A 20,872-nucleotide genomic window follows, 5' to 3' on the forward strand; every position below is an offset into this window, starting at 1 on the left:
GCGAAAATACATCATATTATTAGATTTTTTTGGCTTTATTCGTCTCGGGCACGGGTTCAACGTACGTTGACAATCTTATTAGAAACACCGCCTCTGGAATTAGCGTCTGTTTTATTAATAGCTTTGGAATCTGATATATTTGAATCCGGGACTCGTGATCCGAAATAAACGTAAGCTCACTTACCATGTCTCCATACCGAAGATTTTCAGACGAAATTTGATTCGACGTTAAAGTAGGCGTGTTCGGTCATCGACCAAGTCGTTACCATGTAAAAAGTTGTTACTAATAATGTGTTATTTAAAATGCTAATATTTGAATTTTTATAGTTTTGCGACAAGTTTTTGTCTGAAAAAAATATGACTGAAATTAAACTTGCGATATTTAAACGCACTTATGTATATGTACTTCAAATAATACTATACTTCCTAATATTAAAATTGTAATCAGTATAATATTAATTAAAAATACAATATCTCTATTGTCTTATTTTTTTATATCATAAGGTGGCAAATGAGCGAGCGGCCACCTGAAATCGCTGAAATAGCGAAGTTACCGATGCCCATGGACATACGCAATTGCATATGCGTTGCCTACCTTAAATCGACGGAAGAGAGGATGCAGAGAAAGAAAATATCTTCCCTTTCCATTCATTCTCTTATCCGGAAAGTCCACTTCCACTTCCCATCCTTTCCTCATAAAGAAAAGGATGGGAAGGGAAAGGAACTAAATTAGACCTCCGGGACGCACACTCATCAGACGAAACGCGGAATTGCTTCCACTTGATGCCTGTCTTCTGTGTGGTCGTGGTATTTCACCGGGCGAGCCGGGCCGATTCGTGCGAAGATGTTAAAGCGGGCTCTACCACTGTTGTGTCTGTGTCTTATTCCTTCCACCGCGTCAATTCATAAGTAAACCTTTATTAAAGATCATGAAGAATGGATCGTCTACCTACTATTCAATGTACTATGAATCCTATCAACTAAAGTTATTTGTCACCAGTAAACACGATGTAAGATTGCTTAATATTTCTTATACATTATTTTAATATAACGTATTGTTATTCAAGTCGCGGTAGTCACGGGAATGATTGCGCATAAAGAGGATAATACACAAGCAGTAAACGCAAATTACTGCATCAAATGAAAAGGGTAGATGGACGATGCACTCTGCGACTTGGCAGTTGTCACACGCGCCGTATCATAGCTAGATCGTTATGCTAGTTTCACACGAGGACATTGTGATGTAGAGCAGTTGGATAGAACAGTACACCTATTGATTAAACGCTAATCGCTAAACATTACAGTACTAGTTGACAGAAGCACTCCAAAAAAGACCCGCGTGGAAAAATCTAAACCAAGAAAATACTTTTTTAGCCATTAAACAACTATGAGTGTGACACTAAAGGTGTATTCAAACTTAGCTCTACTGAACAGTTTTATGTGTGTCTCACTGTTCTGTCCTCGTGGAAAAAATAACACGTCTATAAATGGACAAAGGACAATGTCTGTTTGTTCGTCGTTCATCTCATCTTCATATCTCAGACAAACGTCTCTTTAGAATAAAGTGCCTACTGTTGATAATTTGCAAGATATGAAATTATATTTCATGCCCTTTTTGTATAAACTTACATTTTTTCCAAGTAATATACTTGAATGGTTAACCTTGGATCGTTTAATATTACAATTTACAGCGACAAAAAAAATTTACAATACTCTCAACATTGTATATTTCGTCATACAAAACTTGTTATGTTATTTAATATGTTTAAATAGCAGCCAACTGAGAAAACACGCGTTTGTTTCCACGTTTGTGTTAGTTTTTTTTTTTATATCAAAAGGTGGCAAACGAGCGAACGGCCACCTGAAATCGCTAAAATAGCGAAGTGACTGCTGCCCATAGACATACGCAATTGTATATGCGTTGCCTACCTTTAATCGACGGAGGAGAGGATGCACAGAAAGAAAATATCTTCCCTTTCCATGCATCCTCTCATCCGGAAAGTCCACTTCCACTTCCCATCCTTTCCTTATAAAGAAAAGGATGGGAAGGGAAAGTGGACTAAATTAGGCCTCCGGGACGCACACTCGTCAGACGAAACGCGGAATTGCTTCCACTTGACGCCTGTCTTCTGTGTGGTCGTGGTATTTCACCGGGCGAGCCGGGCCAATTCGTGCGAAGATGTTAAAGCGGGCTCTACCACTGTTAAAGTTTTTAAGTTTTAGAATCGTTTGTAAATATTACTTTAATTCAATTTCTCAAACAAAAACGGAAAGATTATCTTCATGCTTGAAACGTATTTTTCCATGAGTTAATTTAAATTTTTGTTTATTTTTATCATTATAATCAGTTAACACGTGAGAATTTAACTGCGCAGTTTTCCTTCTACATATCTGAACACTACCAGTTTGTGTTGACCTAACCTCACCTTTATTAACATTTTTAAAGCTGTCGCCCGCGACTCCGTCCGCCCGAAATTAAAAAAAATCATAACTATTAGAATATGTGTTCTTCCAAACTGTGTTCTATATGTATGCCAAATTTCATCGAGATCCGTTCAATCGTTCTGAAAATACCTTCAAATATGCATGATCCATGTGTAAATATTCTAAGTAAGATTAGCAAGATATTTTCGTCTAGTAACCAACTTATGGCCAAAATACTTTACGTTACTCTATTGATGTATGTTTTACTTAATTTACAGTGTACGTAATCTTTTTTATTATGTTTTCCATAATATCTCTCGCATTACCTTCGTAAAAAAAGAAATATTATCCCATACGTGTATACTAGACGATATTTCCTTTGAAAAATTTCGGAAATTTCTCGATTATTTATTAAAATACACAGTCAAATGTCGTTTATTATAAACTCTAGCTGTCGCCTGCGACTCCGTCCGCGTGGAATTGAAAAAAAACTTAGTAGCCTACGTGTTCTTCCAGACAATGTTCTACGTCTATGACAAATTTCAGGCTAATCCGTTCAGACGTTCTGGAGATAACTTGAAACAAACATCCATCTGAACATTCGCATGTATAATTTTAGTAAGATTAATAAGACATACAGACAAATGTCGCCGTTTATTATTAAAATCCATTAGTCGAAGTATTAGTATTAAAGTATCTATAGTTGTGTGTTGGAACAGTTTTGCTGTTGTAACGCGATACCGGTTCCCTTCGGCTCCTTGCCGTCTGCTTGCAACAGTTAATGGCTCGCGTGCAAATTATAAACCATCTCTGATATGCCTCTCACATTCTCTTTAAATGTATCGTATTCTTGTTGCGATGTTGTATGAATTGATTTATATTTAGTTTTAATTACTCATTTTGTTTACGTAACAAGTGGTTTTAGTTTATTGTTAATTTATACGTAAATTACGAAATAAATGAACTGTTTTTTTTATTGCTTCTTATATAGTATTATATATGTAGTATTAATAGATGTTACTCAATTGGTTTAGCAGAGAAAGAGTGCAGTGGATTATGTTTTCTAATATTATAAATGTGTGAAAATTTAGATGAATCGATTGATGGATATTTGTCATTAGATATCTAAAGAACGGCTACATGGAACTCGCTGAAATGTTGCGTAAATGTAAAATATAACAGGAAGAATACATAGGCAACTAATTAAGTTTTAAATCCTACGTAGATAGTCTCGGGCGACAGCTAATAAATAAATAAAATTGAATCTGCTAAAAACAGAATAGAATATAATAATGTTCTCAACTTGAGCACTTTTACAAATGCCACGATATATTAGATGTCGTCATATTGTCTGAACCGTCCCATAGATGAACACATTCACATGTTGCACATACTAACGCTTTCGCGATTTCTACAGCGCTCGTGCCACGAGTACATCGCGATAATAAAGAAACCGCGCAGAGAAATATTTATGCATCGCGAGCGCATCTCGCACAATAACACTGCGAACTTCGAAACTTGGCATTCTAAGTGATCCCTGATAGACTACTGGCCAATGAAAGTCAGTCACACGGTATTGCAGGCTTGTCTATATCTACAAGCTAACAATTTAGCTGGATGACTATCATTACTTTCACTTGATGTTTTGACTGATAACTCTGCACCCGATTATACAAGTCGGCTTGGATTTTACGTATCTTGCATTAATAGAAAGTATGCGTAGAAACAATTATGATAAGCTATATGTAGTTCGTTATTGTATGTTTCGTTACTAAAACTTGATAGACGTACATGTTTCTCATCAACATAAGGTCACCACTAAGGGGCTTGGAGCCTATCCTAAGTTAGGGGTGACTAGGCCATAGTCAACTACGCTGGCTAGTGCGGGTAGGTTGATTTTGTACATAGTTTTGAATTTCTTCTTGGATATGTGCAGGTTGCATCAAGATGTTTTCCTTCATAGTAACAACGTAGGATAAATGTACATGTTTCTCGTCGTATACAAATTGAGGTTATTAAAGTACACTTTCTTGCACAAGTATCGGGCCTATCGATTGCCTTACGTATCCGTTACGACGCAGTTCAGTAACACCGCATACGATCTGTATTACAAACACAATAAGCTCAATATTCATTTATTAACGTATTCGGTTTCGTTTAGAGTTACACAGACACGGTTGATCGATGGTGCGACAGCGTTCAGTGTGAACGACCCTTACGTATTGTTTACCACAAAATATGTAAAAGATACATCCGACTACTGACGTCTGTGTACTTTCTTTATTTTTAAATAAGGGCTTAGCTACACTAAGTCGTGGCTTAAGGAACTCACAAGACAAAAACAAAGCATAATTAGAAAGTGGAGTTTTCTCCATAATAGACTTGCGTTCTCTTAGTGATGTTATGCATAATGGTATCTTGATATTAACCAAATATTATGTAAGTGAATTCATGTCAGATTTCCAATCGCTTGAGTATCGTTTCGCTTTGTGGACAGTACTCGAGACTTGTAAATGCATTATGAAACAGAGCGACGATTGGGCGTTGACTGTTTCGTATGCTAAAGCTTGTGATTTAATTTAAACTGGCAGATATGCTTTGCTTCAGTTGTGATGAATATGCGATTAAAAATAGGATATACAGAAGTCTTCTACTATAGTGTAGTTATGATTTTGTTGTCACAATTGCATTTCTTATTTGTAAATAATATTTAAAAAAACAAAACGCTTTAACGGATTATTTTTGATGAAATAATAAACGTAATATACTAAAAGCTAAAAGGCCAACGGACTAATCCGGCGGAAAGCGACAAAGCTCCCCTCGCGGCCTTAATTACAAATTGTAATGAGGCGACGGTACGTCGTGCGGGCTCGACGCCTCCGCCCCTTTGACGTGCTTGAGAACACTCCCAAATCACGATGCTCAATATGTTCAACAATCAGATTAAATTATTTATATCGTGTACCATAACTTATTACAGAAAAACCCCTTAATAAAAGAGTCGTTTACTCTGTTTATTTTTAAAAGAATTAAACAGATGTTTATGTTTTTGTATCCGTAATTTGGCGAATCCCAGGGGTTTGAAGAAATATTTAGTTCTTTTGGTAACATGGCATGTGGAACAACCGCGTTTTTCCTTACAATTGAAAGGTGATTCATGGGAAAGTACAGCGCTGCAGTTGTAGAACACACTGTACTGTGTTGTCCTTTTTTAACACTTTAACTTTAGCCTTTAAAGATTTAACGAAAATAATTATGTTATAATTATCAGTTAGTTATCAATCTGATTTTTTACTATATTTATTTCATATTTTCAACATTTACTACACATTAGTGCTTTCTCCTGCACTTTCTTATTAATATTCTTGAAGAAAGAGATATCTTTTTAGTGTAACACGACGTTTATTACATCTTAATCGTAAAATCTGTTTGATGCAATGTGCATTGCGGACTTAAATACAGGTAGGAATTTCGCGAATTTTCATAATATTACCATTTGCATTCATAAAGACAATTGGAATGCAGGCAGCCTTATCTAGATCTGAAAAGAAGCTGTTACAGACATGATTACAGTATTAATATTTAGCTGAACGGTGTCTAACACCCACCTGCTCAGACACGAAGACCTGGATTGTCCGCTGACGGCCAAACTCTCCGTCAAAACAACAAACACATTTCATCTTATCTACAATCAGATCGACGCAGCCAGAGTTCAAATCGCGTTTTTTGCCAACTGTTAATAGATATGTATTTCATATCAGCAGACGCAAACTTTTAATATTTTCTGTTCATGCTCGCGCGGCCGTGGCAGATTTATCTAGCAATTATCCCCTCTATCTTCAAACCGCTATGGATTCATACCACCTGCGAACTTGAGCATTCGCTATTTGGATAAAACATTTGCATTTCTAATCTGAAACTAACATGCGCGGCGCAACTAGAAAATAAACCGAGAAATATCCCAACAACAAATGCTTTACCATATACGTGTTAAATTCGAAGCAAGAAACCGAATAGTCTAGCCTTTTCTTGGCTTGCGAGCGCATTACATAACCAAATGGTTCGGTGACTAAAGTCCGTTTTAAGCAAAGTCTACACTCGATAAGTACAGTTTCAATACATAAATCAATATAGTAGTTAAATACGTATGGATGCGGTTTAAAAATGGATAAATTGAATTGAATGCAGGCCATAAAGACGACATATGCTTAGAGTTAGAAGTATCGCAGAATGTCTTTTAATTTCCAATGATTGTCATCTTCTAGTGATAAGACATAAAAATTGATTAATTTACTTTATAAATACAACTATGTTAATAAACTGACTTCGTTGACGAGTTTCTTTTTTGTTCGAGTCGAGTTTTTTTTATTAATTGACGGATCACTTTTTATTTCTTAAATTCGCTACGGCCAATTCAAATTCAACGCCATGTTTGCATATATCCTTTATATTCATTTAAATATATTTTGAATTCAATGTTCGCGGTAATTAATAAATAAATGTAAACAAAACAACGAGGTTTATTTATATTTTTCGACTCGCTAAAAAAATTTTCGCAAACCATTTCAAATATCATTTGATGAGATCTTTAATCGAAAATACAGAAAATTGTTTATTTCAACTTTTTACCCAGTTTTAAACTGAAGTTTAATTTTCTCGTTATAGATTGTTCATTATTCAGCCACGATAAACCGTAGCGACGAGGAAAAGAAATTTACAAAATGTAATGGATTTTTTTTTGTCCCACAAAAATATGATTTCGAGCGAGCGCTGATTGCGAAGACATTCTAAATAAATTTACACCCATGGATAAACGCACGAATATCGATTTTATCACAATCCATTTTCACTTCAAATTGATTGTAAATTATTAATTATTTTTATTTCTTGATTTGATCTGGATTCTACAATAACTGTACATTATATTTGAATGGTTTCATTTATTTCTTCTATTGTTCGGGCGTGTTTAAAGGATTAACAAAATGAGAAAGCAAAATATAAAAGTATGCTGTAACCAAAAGAGACATCTTCCAATGAGTTTCCACTGTCGCAATACATGTTTAATAATACCCATATCTCATTTTTTTGACGATTTCATTCCGTAAGTGTTACGAAATCATTATGTGTGTTTGTTAACGTAAATTATTAATTTTTTTTTCTTTTATTGTTTCAGTCACCGCAACTCTGCCACCACAAAGACCTTGGATACCTCTAACACGGCCAAACAGATCGCGTCCCACATGTAAGTATTAGTAATTAGTCATTTTTTATATCATAAGGCAACATTTGAAATCGCTGTAATAGCGAAGTGACCGTTGCCCATAGACAAACGCAATTGCATATGCGTTGCCTACATGCATGCATCATCTCATCCGGAAAATCAACTTACACTTCCCATCATCTCCTTATAAGAAAAAGGGTGGGAAGGGAAAGAGGACTAAATTAGGCCTCCGGGACGCACACTCATCAGACGAAACGCGGAATTGCTTCCACTTCACGCCTGTCTTCTGTATGGTCGTGGTATTTCACCGGACGAGCCGGGACAATTCGTGCAAAGATGTTAAAGCTCGCTCTACCAATGTTATTTCAATATACTGTTTCAATAATAATTAATAAAATAGTGATTAGGTTATTGACCTATATCACAACATCAAAGATAAATTCTGATCCTTTTAAATACATTAAGATTTTTATTATAAATACGTGATTCTTTTTTTGTACATCGCTCGTAATACAAATGACTATTATATTTGTCTAAAAAATTGTAAATGTAACCGTGGGAAAGTTTTATAAACAAATTATAATGATCTCTAGAAGCTATTTGTTAATGTAAACGTAAATGTAACTAATTTTAATATATTCCTATTTTATTCTATCATTAATAATATAATCTCGTGGTCAATGAAATTGTGGAATAATTTTTAATAGCTTTAATGAGCTGGTTTTTGTATATTAATATTCATAATGTGTCATATTGCATGAGGCTCTCATAAATAATAAAACATGGCCCGCCTTACTAGCAAATGGTAATGTACGTATAGCGAGGTAGCTTCGGAACTCCTAAAAGTTATATGTTTTAATTAATATTAAATTTAAAAGCTTCTAGTTGTATACGGAATGAGGTTTTTGCGTTACCTTTCTGCGGAACCATATTTAAGTTTAAAAACGAAGTTTATTATTAGTTTATTAAATCAAATAACGTGCAAACTTCTCATTATTACAAAGCTTTTTATAGGTTAATTGTTTATAGCGATTTGTGGGAAACAAGAAATCGTTTTTGCGACTCTTAAATTGCATTACGAACACTGACCGTTGGTTTCTGAGGCCAAAATCTCTTTTATAAATCAATCCCTATCATTATATTTGATAATAGTGATAACAATATCTTTAAAATTAGTAATATGGTCTCAGAAACCCACGATTTAGTTAATCGTGTTGTTTGTTTTTAAAATATATATATATCTCAATATGAATAAAAAATCTTCCAACTCTCGAGAAAAAAGTATTATCATCATCATCATCAGCTCACTATACGTCCTCACCAAGGGGCTCGGAGCCTACCCTAAGTTAGGGGTGATTAGGCCATAGCCAACCACTCTGACCCAGTGCGGGTTGGTTGACTTTCTTCTCAGATATGTGCAGGTTGCATCACGATGTTTTCTTTCACTGTAAGAACGTCGGATAAATGTAAATTTGTAGATCGGAAATCAAAAAACACATTGGTACATGGCGGGATTCGAACCCAGGACCTGCAGATTGCAAGTCAAGTGCTTGACCACTGAGCCACCGACGCTCTTAAAAATAGTACTATATTTTAATTAAAATGTTTCCCGTTTATTCTTAAGTACTTAATAATTTACATAAATCAAAACGTCTATTCAAGTATTCCGACCGCAACTAATCTGCCTTTTTAACTTTTATTTTGCCGTATTTAATTAATTAACACCGGCCTTTGAAAAAAAACTCTTTAGACGTCGTTAGTTTTTTTTTTCAACTATACGCCTCTTTGGAATAGTAATTTTTAAATTAAAGAACACATGGAAAATGTTAGCTACAATTTGTATAAGCGATGTTTTTATACAAACTCCGAGGTAAGTTATGTGTGCAGATATTTGATACAGCAATTTTGATATAGAACATTTAATCTATTCGTAAGAAACTGTGTTGTCACCTACAGTGAAGATAGTTGTGTTTGATTATCCTATATGTATTTAAAAATGGCTTAGGAAAACACCGTAAAATATCTGACTCGTTTTTTACATCTTCCATGTTTTAAACAGCTAATAATAAGAAACATATTTGCTGTGATTTATAAATACTTTTCATATAACATGTTCGTTAGATCTTTCTTCTTACTATTTTACTAATATCATAAATGCAAATGTTTGGACGGATGGATAGATGGATGCATGGACGGATGTTTATTTCAAGGTATGTCCATAACGGCCGAAAGGATGTCAATGAAATTTGCCATAGATGAAGAACATAGGCTGGAAGAACATATAGACTACTAATTAGTTTTTTTTTATTAATTCCGCGCGTACGTATTTTTTTTATAATTGAAAACATAAGAAATTCGGTGCGTTTTGCAACATAAAAGCAATGTAGACGTCTACACGGGATTGCTAAATGAAGTTGGCATCGCGAATCACGTAGTCACGGCACCGTTTTGTTATATTTTGGGTTTTAACAAAAAGCGTATGTACACTATTCCATTCAATCGACGGTTCAGTTACCAGCAGCTTTTGACTACGCAACTTTTTTTTATTCCAAGCGATGTGATGATTACGTGACCATTATAATTTGATAAAAAAAACATACGCGTATTCGAATGCTTTTTTCTTATTTATTCATCGTCTTGCATTTGTTTCTAAGGATTTTTAGGTTTTTAATCTGTGTTATACAAGTTTCCTCGGGCGTGTTAATTAAATTAATTGTCAACTTTATCTTATTTTAATTTATGCATCCAAAGTCCGAGAAATTTTGGCGGATGAAAAATTTGTTGGACATTTTTAAATTAATTTTATGTGTACTAACGAGGATTCCTCGTGTCTAGTGATTCATCTTCTGTCATTTCAAGATGTAATTAGATTAAAAACCGGACAAACATCACTATTGCTGGCAACGGAATTTTTGAACGTCAACGTCCGTTGCTAATGTTTATTGCATAATGTTCCTATTTACGAAGAATTAATGTGGTAATAGTTGATTTAAAATAGTCATCGTCATCAGTTTACTACGTGCCCACTGAGGGGCTAGGAGCCTACCCTAAGTTAAGGGTGATTAGGCCATAGTCAACCACGCTGGTCAAGTGTGGGTTAGTTGACTTCACACATACATATCTTTGAATTTCTTCTCAGATATGTGCCGGTTGCATCACGATTTTTTCCTTCACCGTAAGAACGTCGGATAAATGTACATATACAAATCGGAAATCGAAAGACACATTGGTACATGGCGGGATTCGAACACAGTACCAGCAGATTGCAAGTCAAGGGCTAGACTCCTGAGCCATTGACGCTCTAGCTTAAATAGTTATAGATAATTTTATATATAACCAACATCAGTCATCTGTTTAACTTGAATCTTACCCTTGAAGAAATAGATCAATTCATTCTCGTGGGAGATCTGTCTCTTCCTGTTCTGTAGGTGCTCTTGAACCCTTTTGTCCCGTCTCCTGTCCATGGTCAATACAATTTAGTGAATTGTAAATGCTACTTATCTAATTAGCGCGTGTCTATTGAGGCGGCAAATCGTGGCTCATTGTCGTATAGGCCAAGACCAGCTGTTGACCACAGGAAGTGCCCTTCGCATCTACGGCCACAGAACAATGCACAATACGAGACATTGGCTTCGACAGCAACGCTCGACCTCCCCGCATCCGTGAACCTCTCGTAATTAGGTTCAATAGTAAATTCCCGCATTCAATACGGATTCCGGATTATTAGTATCGCATTGATTCGATTTTAATTGTTTGAAAGTAGAACAAGTTTAATTGAAATTACTAATGAATACAATTTCGAAGGCCGCGTATTTACTTGTACTTATTTGCAGTAAAACTAAAAGAAACTTTATTGTTTGTATTGAACGTTTTAGCGGTGCCTTTAATACAGATGGTATTTTTTCATCCTGCGTTGTTTAAATTAACATTTGATAATTAATTCCATGTAGACGAAATCGCCTGCAAAAGATAGTTTTATAATTCGAAGCAATTTCATCGTAACCTATTAGTTGCGTTTAATTCGCTTACTGTGGATAAATTGCACAACAGATGTAAATAATTATTAGGGTTTACTTGTAATTTTTATTGGTTATTAATAAAACATGGATTTAGCGTCAACCGTGTCGCTAAACGTAGGATATTAGTCTGTCGTTTATCCCCAAGAGAATGTTTAACTCTAATCATTTGCAATACGATATCATCTCTTAATATCAGGTGGGAACGTACGCTTGTTTATCATAAAAAATTACTTAAACTATGTATATAAAATCTATTGCTGTTTGTTAGTCTCGCTTAAACTCGAGAACGGCTGAATTTATCTTATCTTGGCCTTGAAATGTTCGTGGAGGTCTAGGGAAGGTTGAAAAAGTGAGGAAAATTCAAGTAATTGCCGGCAACTAATTAAGTTTTTTTTTTCATTCCACGCGGACGGAGTCGCGGGCAACAGCTAGTAAATGATAATAATATATTTCAACTTACATCTTACTAATATCATTGCAAATGTTTAGTAGGATGTTTTGTTAGAAATTATCTTTAGAACGGCTGCATGGAAATTGCTGAAAATTGGCACAGATGTAGAACATCTGGAACACATAGGCTACTAATTAAGTTTTTAATTGCGTGGGGGCAAAGTCGCGGCGATAGCTCCTGAAGTAATATAACATGGGTTATCACAACCGAAACAGTTCTACAAAAAGATGTTATTCTGATTGTCCTTAAAAAACCTCAGGCAACTACTTTTTGTCCATGTCTTTGACAGTGGAAACTCACTTGGAAACGTAACTTTCAAAATACTTTTTTAAATGATCTCGATATATTCAATAGTGTACAATAATTATTCAATCATATCTAACACTTAGTATATACTATGTTAATGTTTGAACGTGTTTTTGAGTACATGTTTATTGACCCGTAAAATGATGTCATAATGGACGATAGTCACACCTCTTGACTTTGAGGTTTTTTAACCTCATAAGTAAATCAAAATTTTAATTTAGTTACCTTTAATTTAAGGATTTTTTTTCCTTGATAAGGAAAATAGAATGATTATATAATACGGAATTTTCGACCCCTCCCTCCCCTAGGTGACCACTCGTAGTACATGCCAAGACACCCTTTAGTTTTCACGTAGTAATCGTTTAATCATTTCACAGGCAAAAGTTGAAAAAAAAATTAATTTGACTCATACTCTTCTTTATAGCATAGGTCTGCATGCATACTTAAATTACTAGTGAATGTATTATATGTAGTATGTATTATGAAAAAAAAACAAGTAACGACTATGTGACTAAAATCTGAGCCCCCAACCGCTCCTGTGACTGACCGTAGTATAAAGACTCCGCTCCTCCTCCTCCCCCCCCCAAACGGGTCACGTAGTATGGGTACGTTCCCTTATATTCTAAATGTTGGTTTCTGACACCAAACTCTCTATATAAAACATATTTTCATCCCTGTTTTGAGCAACATATTTTAATTTTGGTCTCCGAAACTCGCGGTTAGACAGTTTAATGGCAAAATACTTGCCAATTCGTCGTGATAATCTTTTCTAATAAATAAGAGACAAAACCATATTTTTCTTACAAAATCTATTAAAAAGGTAATGAATCGATAATTACATTTTTAATTAGTAAATAGGTAGATTGCACTTCAGTAATACCTACTCATAGTGCATATACGGTGATTTAGTTGATTCTGCTGCACCATACCGGCCATCAAGAGGTATTACCTTAAAAGGCCCGTGTTACTAAAAAGAAGGCCAACACCGTCCCGCTAAGTGATCGAGTTTGTAGGTCAGACGTTCCGAGGTCATTATTGACTTTATATTAGATAATTTTATTAATTTAAGGAATATAAGACGCGGAACATGTTTACGTAATGTAAAAAAGGCGTTTATTATATGCGTAAATATCAGGCACGTTTGTAAAAGTTGCCGAAACTAAAGAAAAAAAGGAACGGAAAATGATGCAACGGAAGGAAAGAGGAGGAATAATCGCGTTTACGGTGATATAGCAAAAAGAAGAGGAGTTCCATAATATTTCATTTATTTCCATAATAATGGGAGTTTTTTAAAACTGTCATATTAAATTAGTATAATAAAGAATGTTTTAAAGATAATCGCAAGCTTCAACTTTTTTTATTAATAAAATGATATTAAAAATTTAGAGGTTGTGACGTAAAGTCGATCTTTTGCTAGTGAAATTCATGATGTAATTATCTTCCTACGAAAACTAATAGAAAACCGACTTTAAATTTGACAGAAACATATTACTTCTTTGTCGATCAATTGCCTTCGACAAAAGTAATCCACAAAGTACATTACCCATTTATAGAGACATGAACTGGCGACTATTGTATTCACTTTACATCCGAAAACAAGACGGGAATCCAATTTCAAACGTGTCTTGTAAATTTTATCATTCGATTTACATTTACCCTTCGTCCTCCAGCTTACTCCGCCTCCATTGTTTAAATCTATCAAGCGAAAATAGTATGCATTTGTATGTAAATTATATGTAACGAGAATCTTTTAAAAAATAATACTACACCATTTCTATGACCCGACTTTGGTGCTTGGTTTACTAACAATAAATCTGCAACTAAATTTGCCTTATTTTGCATTGTTTTGGAAAATATAAAGTAAGCTCAATCTGTATCAGAATTCTTTAGTAAGTTTAGTAGTCTCTAGTTAAGATAAGCTGTCTAGTTAAGATCGTCTAAATAGTTTACAATGTACAAATATTGCCTATAAATATTATTTTTATAAGTATAACGACACGTTTAAACAACTTCTATGCAATTTTAATTTAATACAGATTCAATAACTACTAGTAATTTTGAGCAAATAAATACAAATTATTTTATATATAAAATTCTCGTGTCACAATTTTCGTTCCCATACTCCTCCGAAACGGCTTGACCGATTCTCATGAAATTTTGTGAGCATATTGAGTAGGCCTGAGAATCTGCCAAGATCTATTTTTAATCCCGCGCGGAAGGTGTCGCGGGCGACAGCTAGTTTCAAATATAAAATATTCAGATCGCTCTGTAGTCCTGAATAAAATTCTTCCCCAAACTAAACGTTACAGATAAAATATAATTCATTTTAATCTAGTCTGCAATCTATAGTAAGGACAATATTATCTGAATACGTAATTCTTGTATACAGACACTACGCGCCTCCCTCCATTATATTCAGATGAGACACGAATGTACGACTGTATTCCTTTTATCGTCGGCAACATTGCTTCTCTGGTGATTTTGTAATCGGTAAATAATGTTGTATTTTGTAACCCGTATACATATTGACGGCTTGTATTTGTTGGGTATCAATTTGGTTTATTGGTCTAAGAATCCGGAATACAATAGGCTAGATGGTTTATGTTTTCATATTACTAATATTTTTCATAAGTACTGTAAGTCGCCCGGAACTCCGTCCGCGCCGACTTAACTTCTATGTTCTATTCTATGCCATCTTTCAGCGAGATCCGTGTTGAGCCGTTTTATAGATATCTTCTAACAAACATCCATCCATCTAAACATTCATTTTTATTTAGTAGGATTGGAAATATGTCAACTAGTTCATATTTCAATTTTAGTAGTCAGCTAAGGGATTCCTATATAGTATGTCTGTTTTCCTTTGTAATTTATGTTGTATGGTAAATCCGATTTAAATATTTGTAATCCTATCATACTAGTATTACAATATTATTGTTGAGCACTAAATAGACCTGACAGTTGAATGGATTGGACTCTGTGTTTCGAATTAATGTTAAAGGAAAAAACTTTAGACAAAAGAATTAATGAAATGGTATTTTTGGATTAATTTAGCTTGGTACGTCTCTTTAAACATGTAGGTTTCAACATCGATCCAATGAGAACGACGCCATATGTTGTGGCAACCATTGTAACCTGCAGTCGATGTAATGACCCGATTCACAGCAATTACTGGCTTTCTTATGCAAATTGTTGATTGAAGTCCGCAGTGAACACGCAGCTGCCGTCAATAATGAATTTTTACTTTTGTTTTTCGACCTCCTTGAAACACTACCTATACCAACTCTTCTATGTTATAGTAACTAAAAAACTTGCATTAGTTCGACGTACAAGTAACACCTCAATTAGTACGTGAAAATAGCATGATACAGTTTCATCTTCCGAAGGTGAAATCAATAGAGGCGAGTAGACAAGTACACGGTCTCGTTTAACTCCCACCGATGACCTCTCGTTAACACCTATTGAGAGCTCTGACGTCACACTACTGCCGCGGTCCCTGACCGAATGTATTCAGCTCTGCAGTGCCAGTACAAATGTAAATCTCGTATTTAAATCACATTTAATGATTCGCGGTCAAACTGCAAAAAAGGCCGCCTCCATTGCTCACGAATCGTATTGATGTAAAAAAATCATTACTCGAGCGTGACCGACCGCTCCTAACGGTATCGATTCCTTGTCTAACCGATACAAACGACTTGTATTATAAGATAGGCACATAATGAATATTTAAATAATGCCCTCGCTGACATGGCGTAGGAAGCGACAAATGCTGGCTCGAAGCGGCTTTATGCGGTGCAGTTCATCTGAACACTGACATGCTACGCGGCAAGCCACACCTCTTATTGTTTCCTTTTTTATTCATGGACCTCTTATACAACACATTCAATCATATTATTTCAAATATAAAATTGAACTATAAGTAAGGGAGAGGCCAGAAAAATCATGTTTAAGGCTCGTGTCACCATCTCCCATTGTTCGCTCGCGCACGTAAAATTTCATCATCATCGTCGTCCATTTATTTAAAGTGAAGACACGCGTCCACATGTTCGACAACATTACCATTTATTATTGTGTCGGCGTTGAGCTTTCGTTTCGCGGCGCTCGTGGTTCCTTAAACAACCGGCGATTATCGATGCGCGTATTGTTTGCGACGTTCGGCATGTGCGCCGCGTCCTACCGCGTCTCGCCGCGCCCCGCTGCACGCCGCCGGCATACAATAGCGGGCACGTGCTGCGACACCGGCCATACCTATTGCGCCGCAGTGTGTCGCTAGGTGACATCGGCGATACCTCGATTAGCACGCCTCCCGATCCTTATCGATTTGTCTGGACGCCGGTCTCGATGTTTTTCCCGCGCCATTGTTTTGTCGCTCCACCCGTCTTACTAGTTTCTACATCTATCTCCTTATCCGTCAAATGCCTCGGATCGTGTTTTAATCGAGGCAATTGCATCTCCGAGAGCTTCCGCATTGTTGACATTTTGAATGCTCGCCTTGATCTGATTGTCTGTTTTAATGGTCAAAGGGACGAGTTTCTTTAATCTTGTCTTTTTAGTCCACAGTTTCGCATCTTAATAGGTCAGAAATTGATTGTCTTATGTCATGTTACGGAAAAAAGAATGCGTTCATCCGACTCTCTTCCGGCTTACTTGCCTTTCCTCATGACGACCGATTTAAGACTCGTTATATCGGTTGGAGCTTATTTTGTGTCCGTGAGTACCTTTTTAACCATGGCAAAGTATAGCAGCACCGCGTTTAGGGCTCGCGTAATAAGCGTAGTTATCGTACGTCAGCACTCGCAGACGCAATTACTTATACCATTTCCACGTCATCGACAATAATCCTAATGCACTCCACACGACTGGCCGTGGGGCGGCTAACGCGATTGTTAAACTGCTCATTTCCTTAACTGTTTAGGATAGTAAACGTAATAAGCTGTCATCGTAAGAGCGAAATTTAACGCTCAGTCACGTCGGTGAGTCGTCCGGCGTGACAAAAGACGCGAGGTCGCGTGCTGACGCTGGAAGCCCGCTGCATGTAGAGCGTGATACGTCTCGCAGTAATGGGAACAATTTCTATCTGTCACGCGAGGCGCGCCACACAGCGTCAGCTCAAAGCTAATTGGTAGCTAAGCTCCGACATGCACTATATAACTATCGGCAACATTGATCTGTGCCCATTATTTAAACACCTCGACTGCTTTTACTTTTGATTTCAAAGTCCCGGGCTGAGAATTCACAGACTAAAAAGCTGACGATTTTTGCTCAATATATAATGTAAATTTGTATATTTGCAGGTATATTCACAGTGATGTGCTACAACGTATTGTGCGATAAGTACGCGACGCGGCAGATGTACGGCTACTGTCCCAGCTGGGCGCTCGAGTGGGACTACAGGAAGAAGGGCATCCTCGACGAGATCAGGCACTACTCCGCTGACATCATTAGCTTGCAGGCAAGAATACCACTCTCTGATGACTGGCCAAGAATTAGAATCGTTACAATTACGAAAACCAAAACTTTGGGTATAGTTTAATATTCATGAAATAAATTCGCCCAAGAGACGCAGTCAGAAAATAACTGTACAGAACTATATAACAATATATATAAAAATACTGTTGATATGATAATTACATTGGAACCATATCTACAGTGTTGAAAAATAAAAAATATCCTTAGCAAGTAACCTTAGCAACAACAGAATTTTAAATTTGTACGAACAGGTTTGCATTCCCTTCACTAAAATAATTGACGGTCATCAATCTTATGTAATATTTTGCATTTTAAGTTATCGCACCGATTTTCGAAATTGACGTTCAAAAAGTACGATGTAAAAAGTAAGTTATTATATACCATATAAGTAAGAATGAAGTAAACGTGGACTTGAGTGAATTAAATCCATGTTTCATCAGATCTTGAATCAAATTATGGACCTACTACCCATCCTCTCTACGATATAATATGGATGCATTAAATAGTGAAGTGCAATAACTATACACTAGTATATCGAAATCTTGAATCCCTTTAAATGTTATTAAACTTTAGTCATTGTATCAATGTCCCTAGATGTATCGATAAACGTAAGTACATCACTGTATATGGCAGAGTAGCGTCCCTAATCAGCCGGCAAACATCACGCTCTGTACGGGCAATCATTTGTCCGCGGCGCGCCCTTTCAATCAACGTAATCTTGTACCACCATTGTACGTCAGATTATGCCTTCCCAGAATGTCGGACTGGCTCGTCTCTTGCTTCATTATATACTTTGTCACTGTCATGCCAACGGCAATGAATATACCTAAAGCGACGATTTGCATCTGCTGTAAAAAGTAATTGTCGATATCAGGACTGCGTGCTTAGCGCAAATTATTTCAAGACCAATTATATTGCAGTAAAGTGCCATATAATTATAATATAAAACAAATGAGACGTAATGAAAACATTCTTAATCTTTACTGGAGTAGAGGCCTCTATGACATTGTGTTTAATTAGTGAGGAAATATAATTAGATGCTAAGATTATCAAGTTGTAGACTCTAAAATGACATATAACCAAAAATCAATGCTTAATTCGTCCTGTGCCACTGTAAAATCGTGGTGGCACTATCGTGTTTGTCGACTGAAAAGTAGAAACAAGCTAAATGGGTCAAGAACATTAAAACCCTGCGTCATCTTTGGGTTAAGGGCATTCAGTCAGTATCAAAACTTACATATTGTTCGTTATCGTGTAGGAGGTGGAAACGGACCAGTTCTATAGCTTCTTCCTGCCGGAGCTGAAGCAGGACGGGTACGATGGCATCTTCTCGCCCAAGTCCCGCGCCAAGACCATGTCAGAGTCGGAGAGGAAATACGTCGACGGATGCGCCATCTTCTTTAGATCTGCTAAGTATGTCATCGAGACAGATTTTTTTTTATTAATTCGACGATGATGCACCACAAAATACAAAATCAGAAGAGCCCTCTAGTTATTTAGGGTCAACCTTTTATTTGTCCTAACAAAAATTTCCTTGCTTTTGCTAATCGGATTTAGGTTTTTAGCTCTTTGTCATCTGTTGCTTTTCTTCGTTTTATTAATTTAGTTATATTGCACGTTTTCCAGATTTGCTTTAGTAAAGGAGCACCTCATAGAATTTAATCAGCTGGCGATGGCAAATAGCGAAGGTTCAGATAACATGCTGAACCGCGTCATGCCCAAAGACAACATCGGCCTCGCCGCGCTACTCAAGACCAAGGAGGCTGCATGGGAGAACGGTATAAATCTTATCTATGTATTTCCTTCTAGATTTACTTAGGGACAGAATTGTTTTATAACAATTTTAGAATGATTGTATGGAGACGGAAGAATGTTGCGTAGATGTAATGTGAATTTATCATCTAGATATATGTTTGTCCATGGAGCAGGCATCCCGTCGGACGCAGCGACACTGGGCCAGCCCATCCTGGTGTGCACGGCGCACATCCACTGGGACCCTGAGTTCTGCGATGTGAAGCTAATTCAGACGATGATGCTGAGCAATGAGCTGCGCAGCATCTTGGATGACTCGGCGCGCACGCTGCGTCTCGCCGGACAGCGTGATAATGTGCAGCTGCTGCTATGTGGGGACTTCAACTCTCTGCCCGACAGCGGTCAGTTACTACGTACCCTGCATTATAATTTTCTAGTATTATATAAATATTTTGTAAACAAGAACCAGCAGTAGAAATTACTGCAAATCCTCGTACATTTGCTGCTCGACAGAATTGTACAAGCATCAATACAAATCTATTTAAGTAAGAGACGTTAAGTGAACACCTATTGATTAACATTGGCAGCAGACTGATAAGTTTCATCGCCAATATTTTTTAAATTATCACCTTTCTTTAGAAAAAATTGGATAGAGGATATAAGCTTTTAGTAATTGACTTACAGGAAACACAGAGGCGTCTACTTTTTACAAATCTCTTCTAAAATTCTCAATGGTTGTACCAGCTCAGTCAATAACTGTTGAAGGGTTAACACGTTGACAATTTAAATTGTTGTGACATTGAACGTGTTAAAGAATGAGATTGGTTCTGTTTGTGTCAGGCGTGGTGGAGTTCCTGTCGTCCGGTCGCGTGTCGTCTGAGCACCGCGACTTCAAGGAGCTGGGTTACGCCGGCTCGCTGCGCCGCATGCCCGGCTCCGAGCACGAGTTCACGCACAACTTCAAGCTCGCCTCCGCCTACAGCGAGGACATCATGCCCTACACCAACTACACGTTAATATTTATACGAATTTTATCTAAACTTTGCTTTACTTCACCAACATTTTCCTTTACTTCTAAAATTTATTTGTTTTTTAAGGAATTGAATGTTTTGGTATATTTTGTAGCTTTTGCCCATGACTTCGTCTGCGCAGATTTTAAAAAATGGAGAAAAGTATCCTATTTACCATTCAAGACTGTTCTGTATATCTGTGCCAAATTTCAATAAGATTTGT

General features: G+C 36.5%; 1 protein-coding gene across 4 annotated transcripts in view; it reads left to right on the forward strand.

The window, feature by feature from the left end:
- The window catches only part of twin (CCR4-NOT transcription complex subunit 6-like twin), a 160,868-nt gene that overhangs the window by 138,425 nt on the left and 1,571 nt on the right, over positions 1 to 20,872 (forward strand). For 2 of the 4 annotated variants that reach the window (XM_013318475.1, XM_013318474.1), the window contains 6 exons: positions 7,592 to 7,666; positions 17,713 to 17,870; positions 19,146 to 19,300; positions 19,514 to 19,665; positions 19,813 to 20,040; positions 20,480 to 20,651. In XM_013318475.1, the coding sequence (XP_013173929.1) occupies positions 7,592 to 7,666; positions 17,713 to 17,870; positions 19,146 to 19,300; positions 19,514 to 19,665; positions 19,813 to 20,040; positions 20,480 to 20,651 (940 nt within the window). The remainder of the gene's footprint in view (positions 1 to 7,591; positions 7,667 to 17,712; positions 17,871 to 19,145; positions 19,301 to 19,513; positions 19,666 to 19,812; positions 20,041 to 20,479; positions 20,652 to 20,872) is intronic. The other 2 variants (XM_013318476.1, XM_013318477.1) reach the window with 2 other exon arrangements.

This window comes from Papilio xuthus, unplaced genomic scaffold, assembly GCF_000836235.2.
Source record: "Papilio xuthus unplaced genomic scaffold, Pxut_1.1 DF826923.1, whole genome shotgun sequence".
NCBI lineage: Eukaryota > Metazoa > Arthropoda > Insecta > Lepidoptera > Papilionidae > Papilio > Papilio xuthus.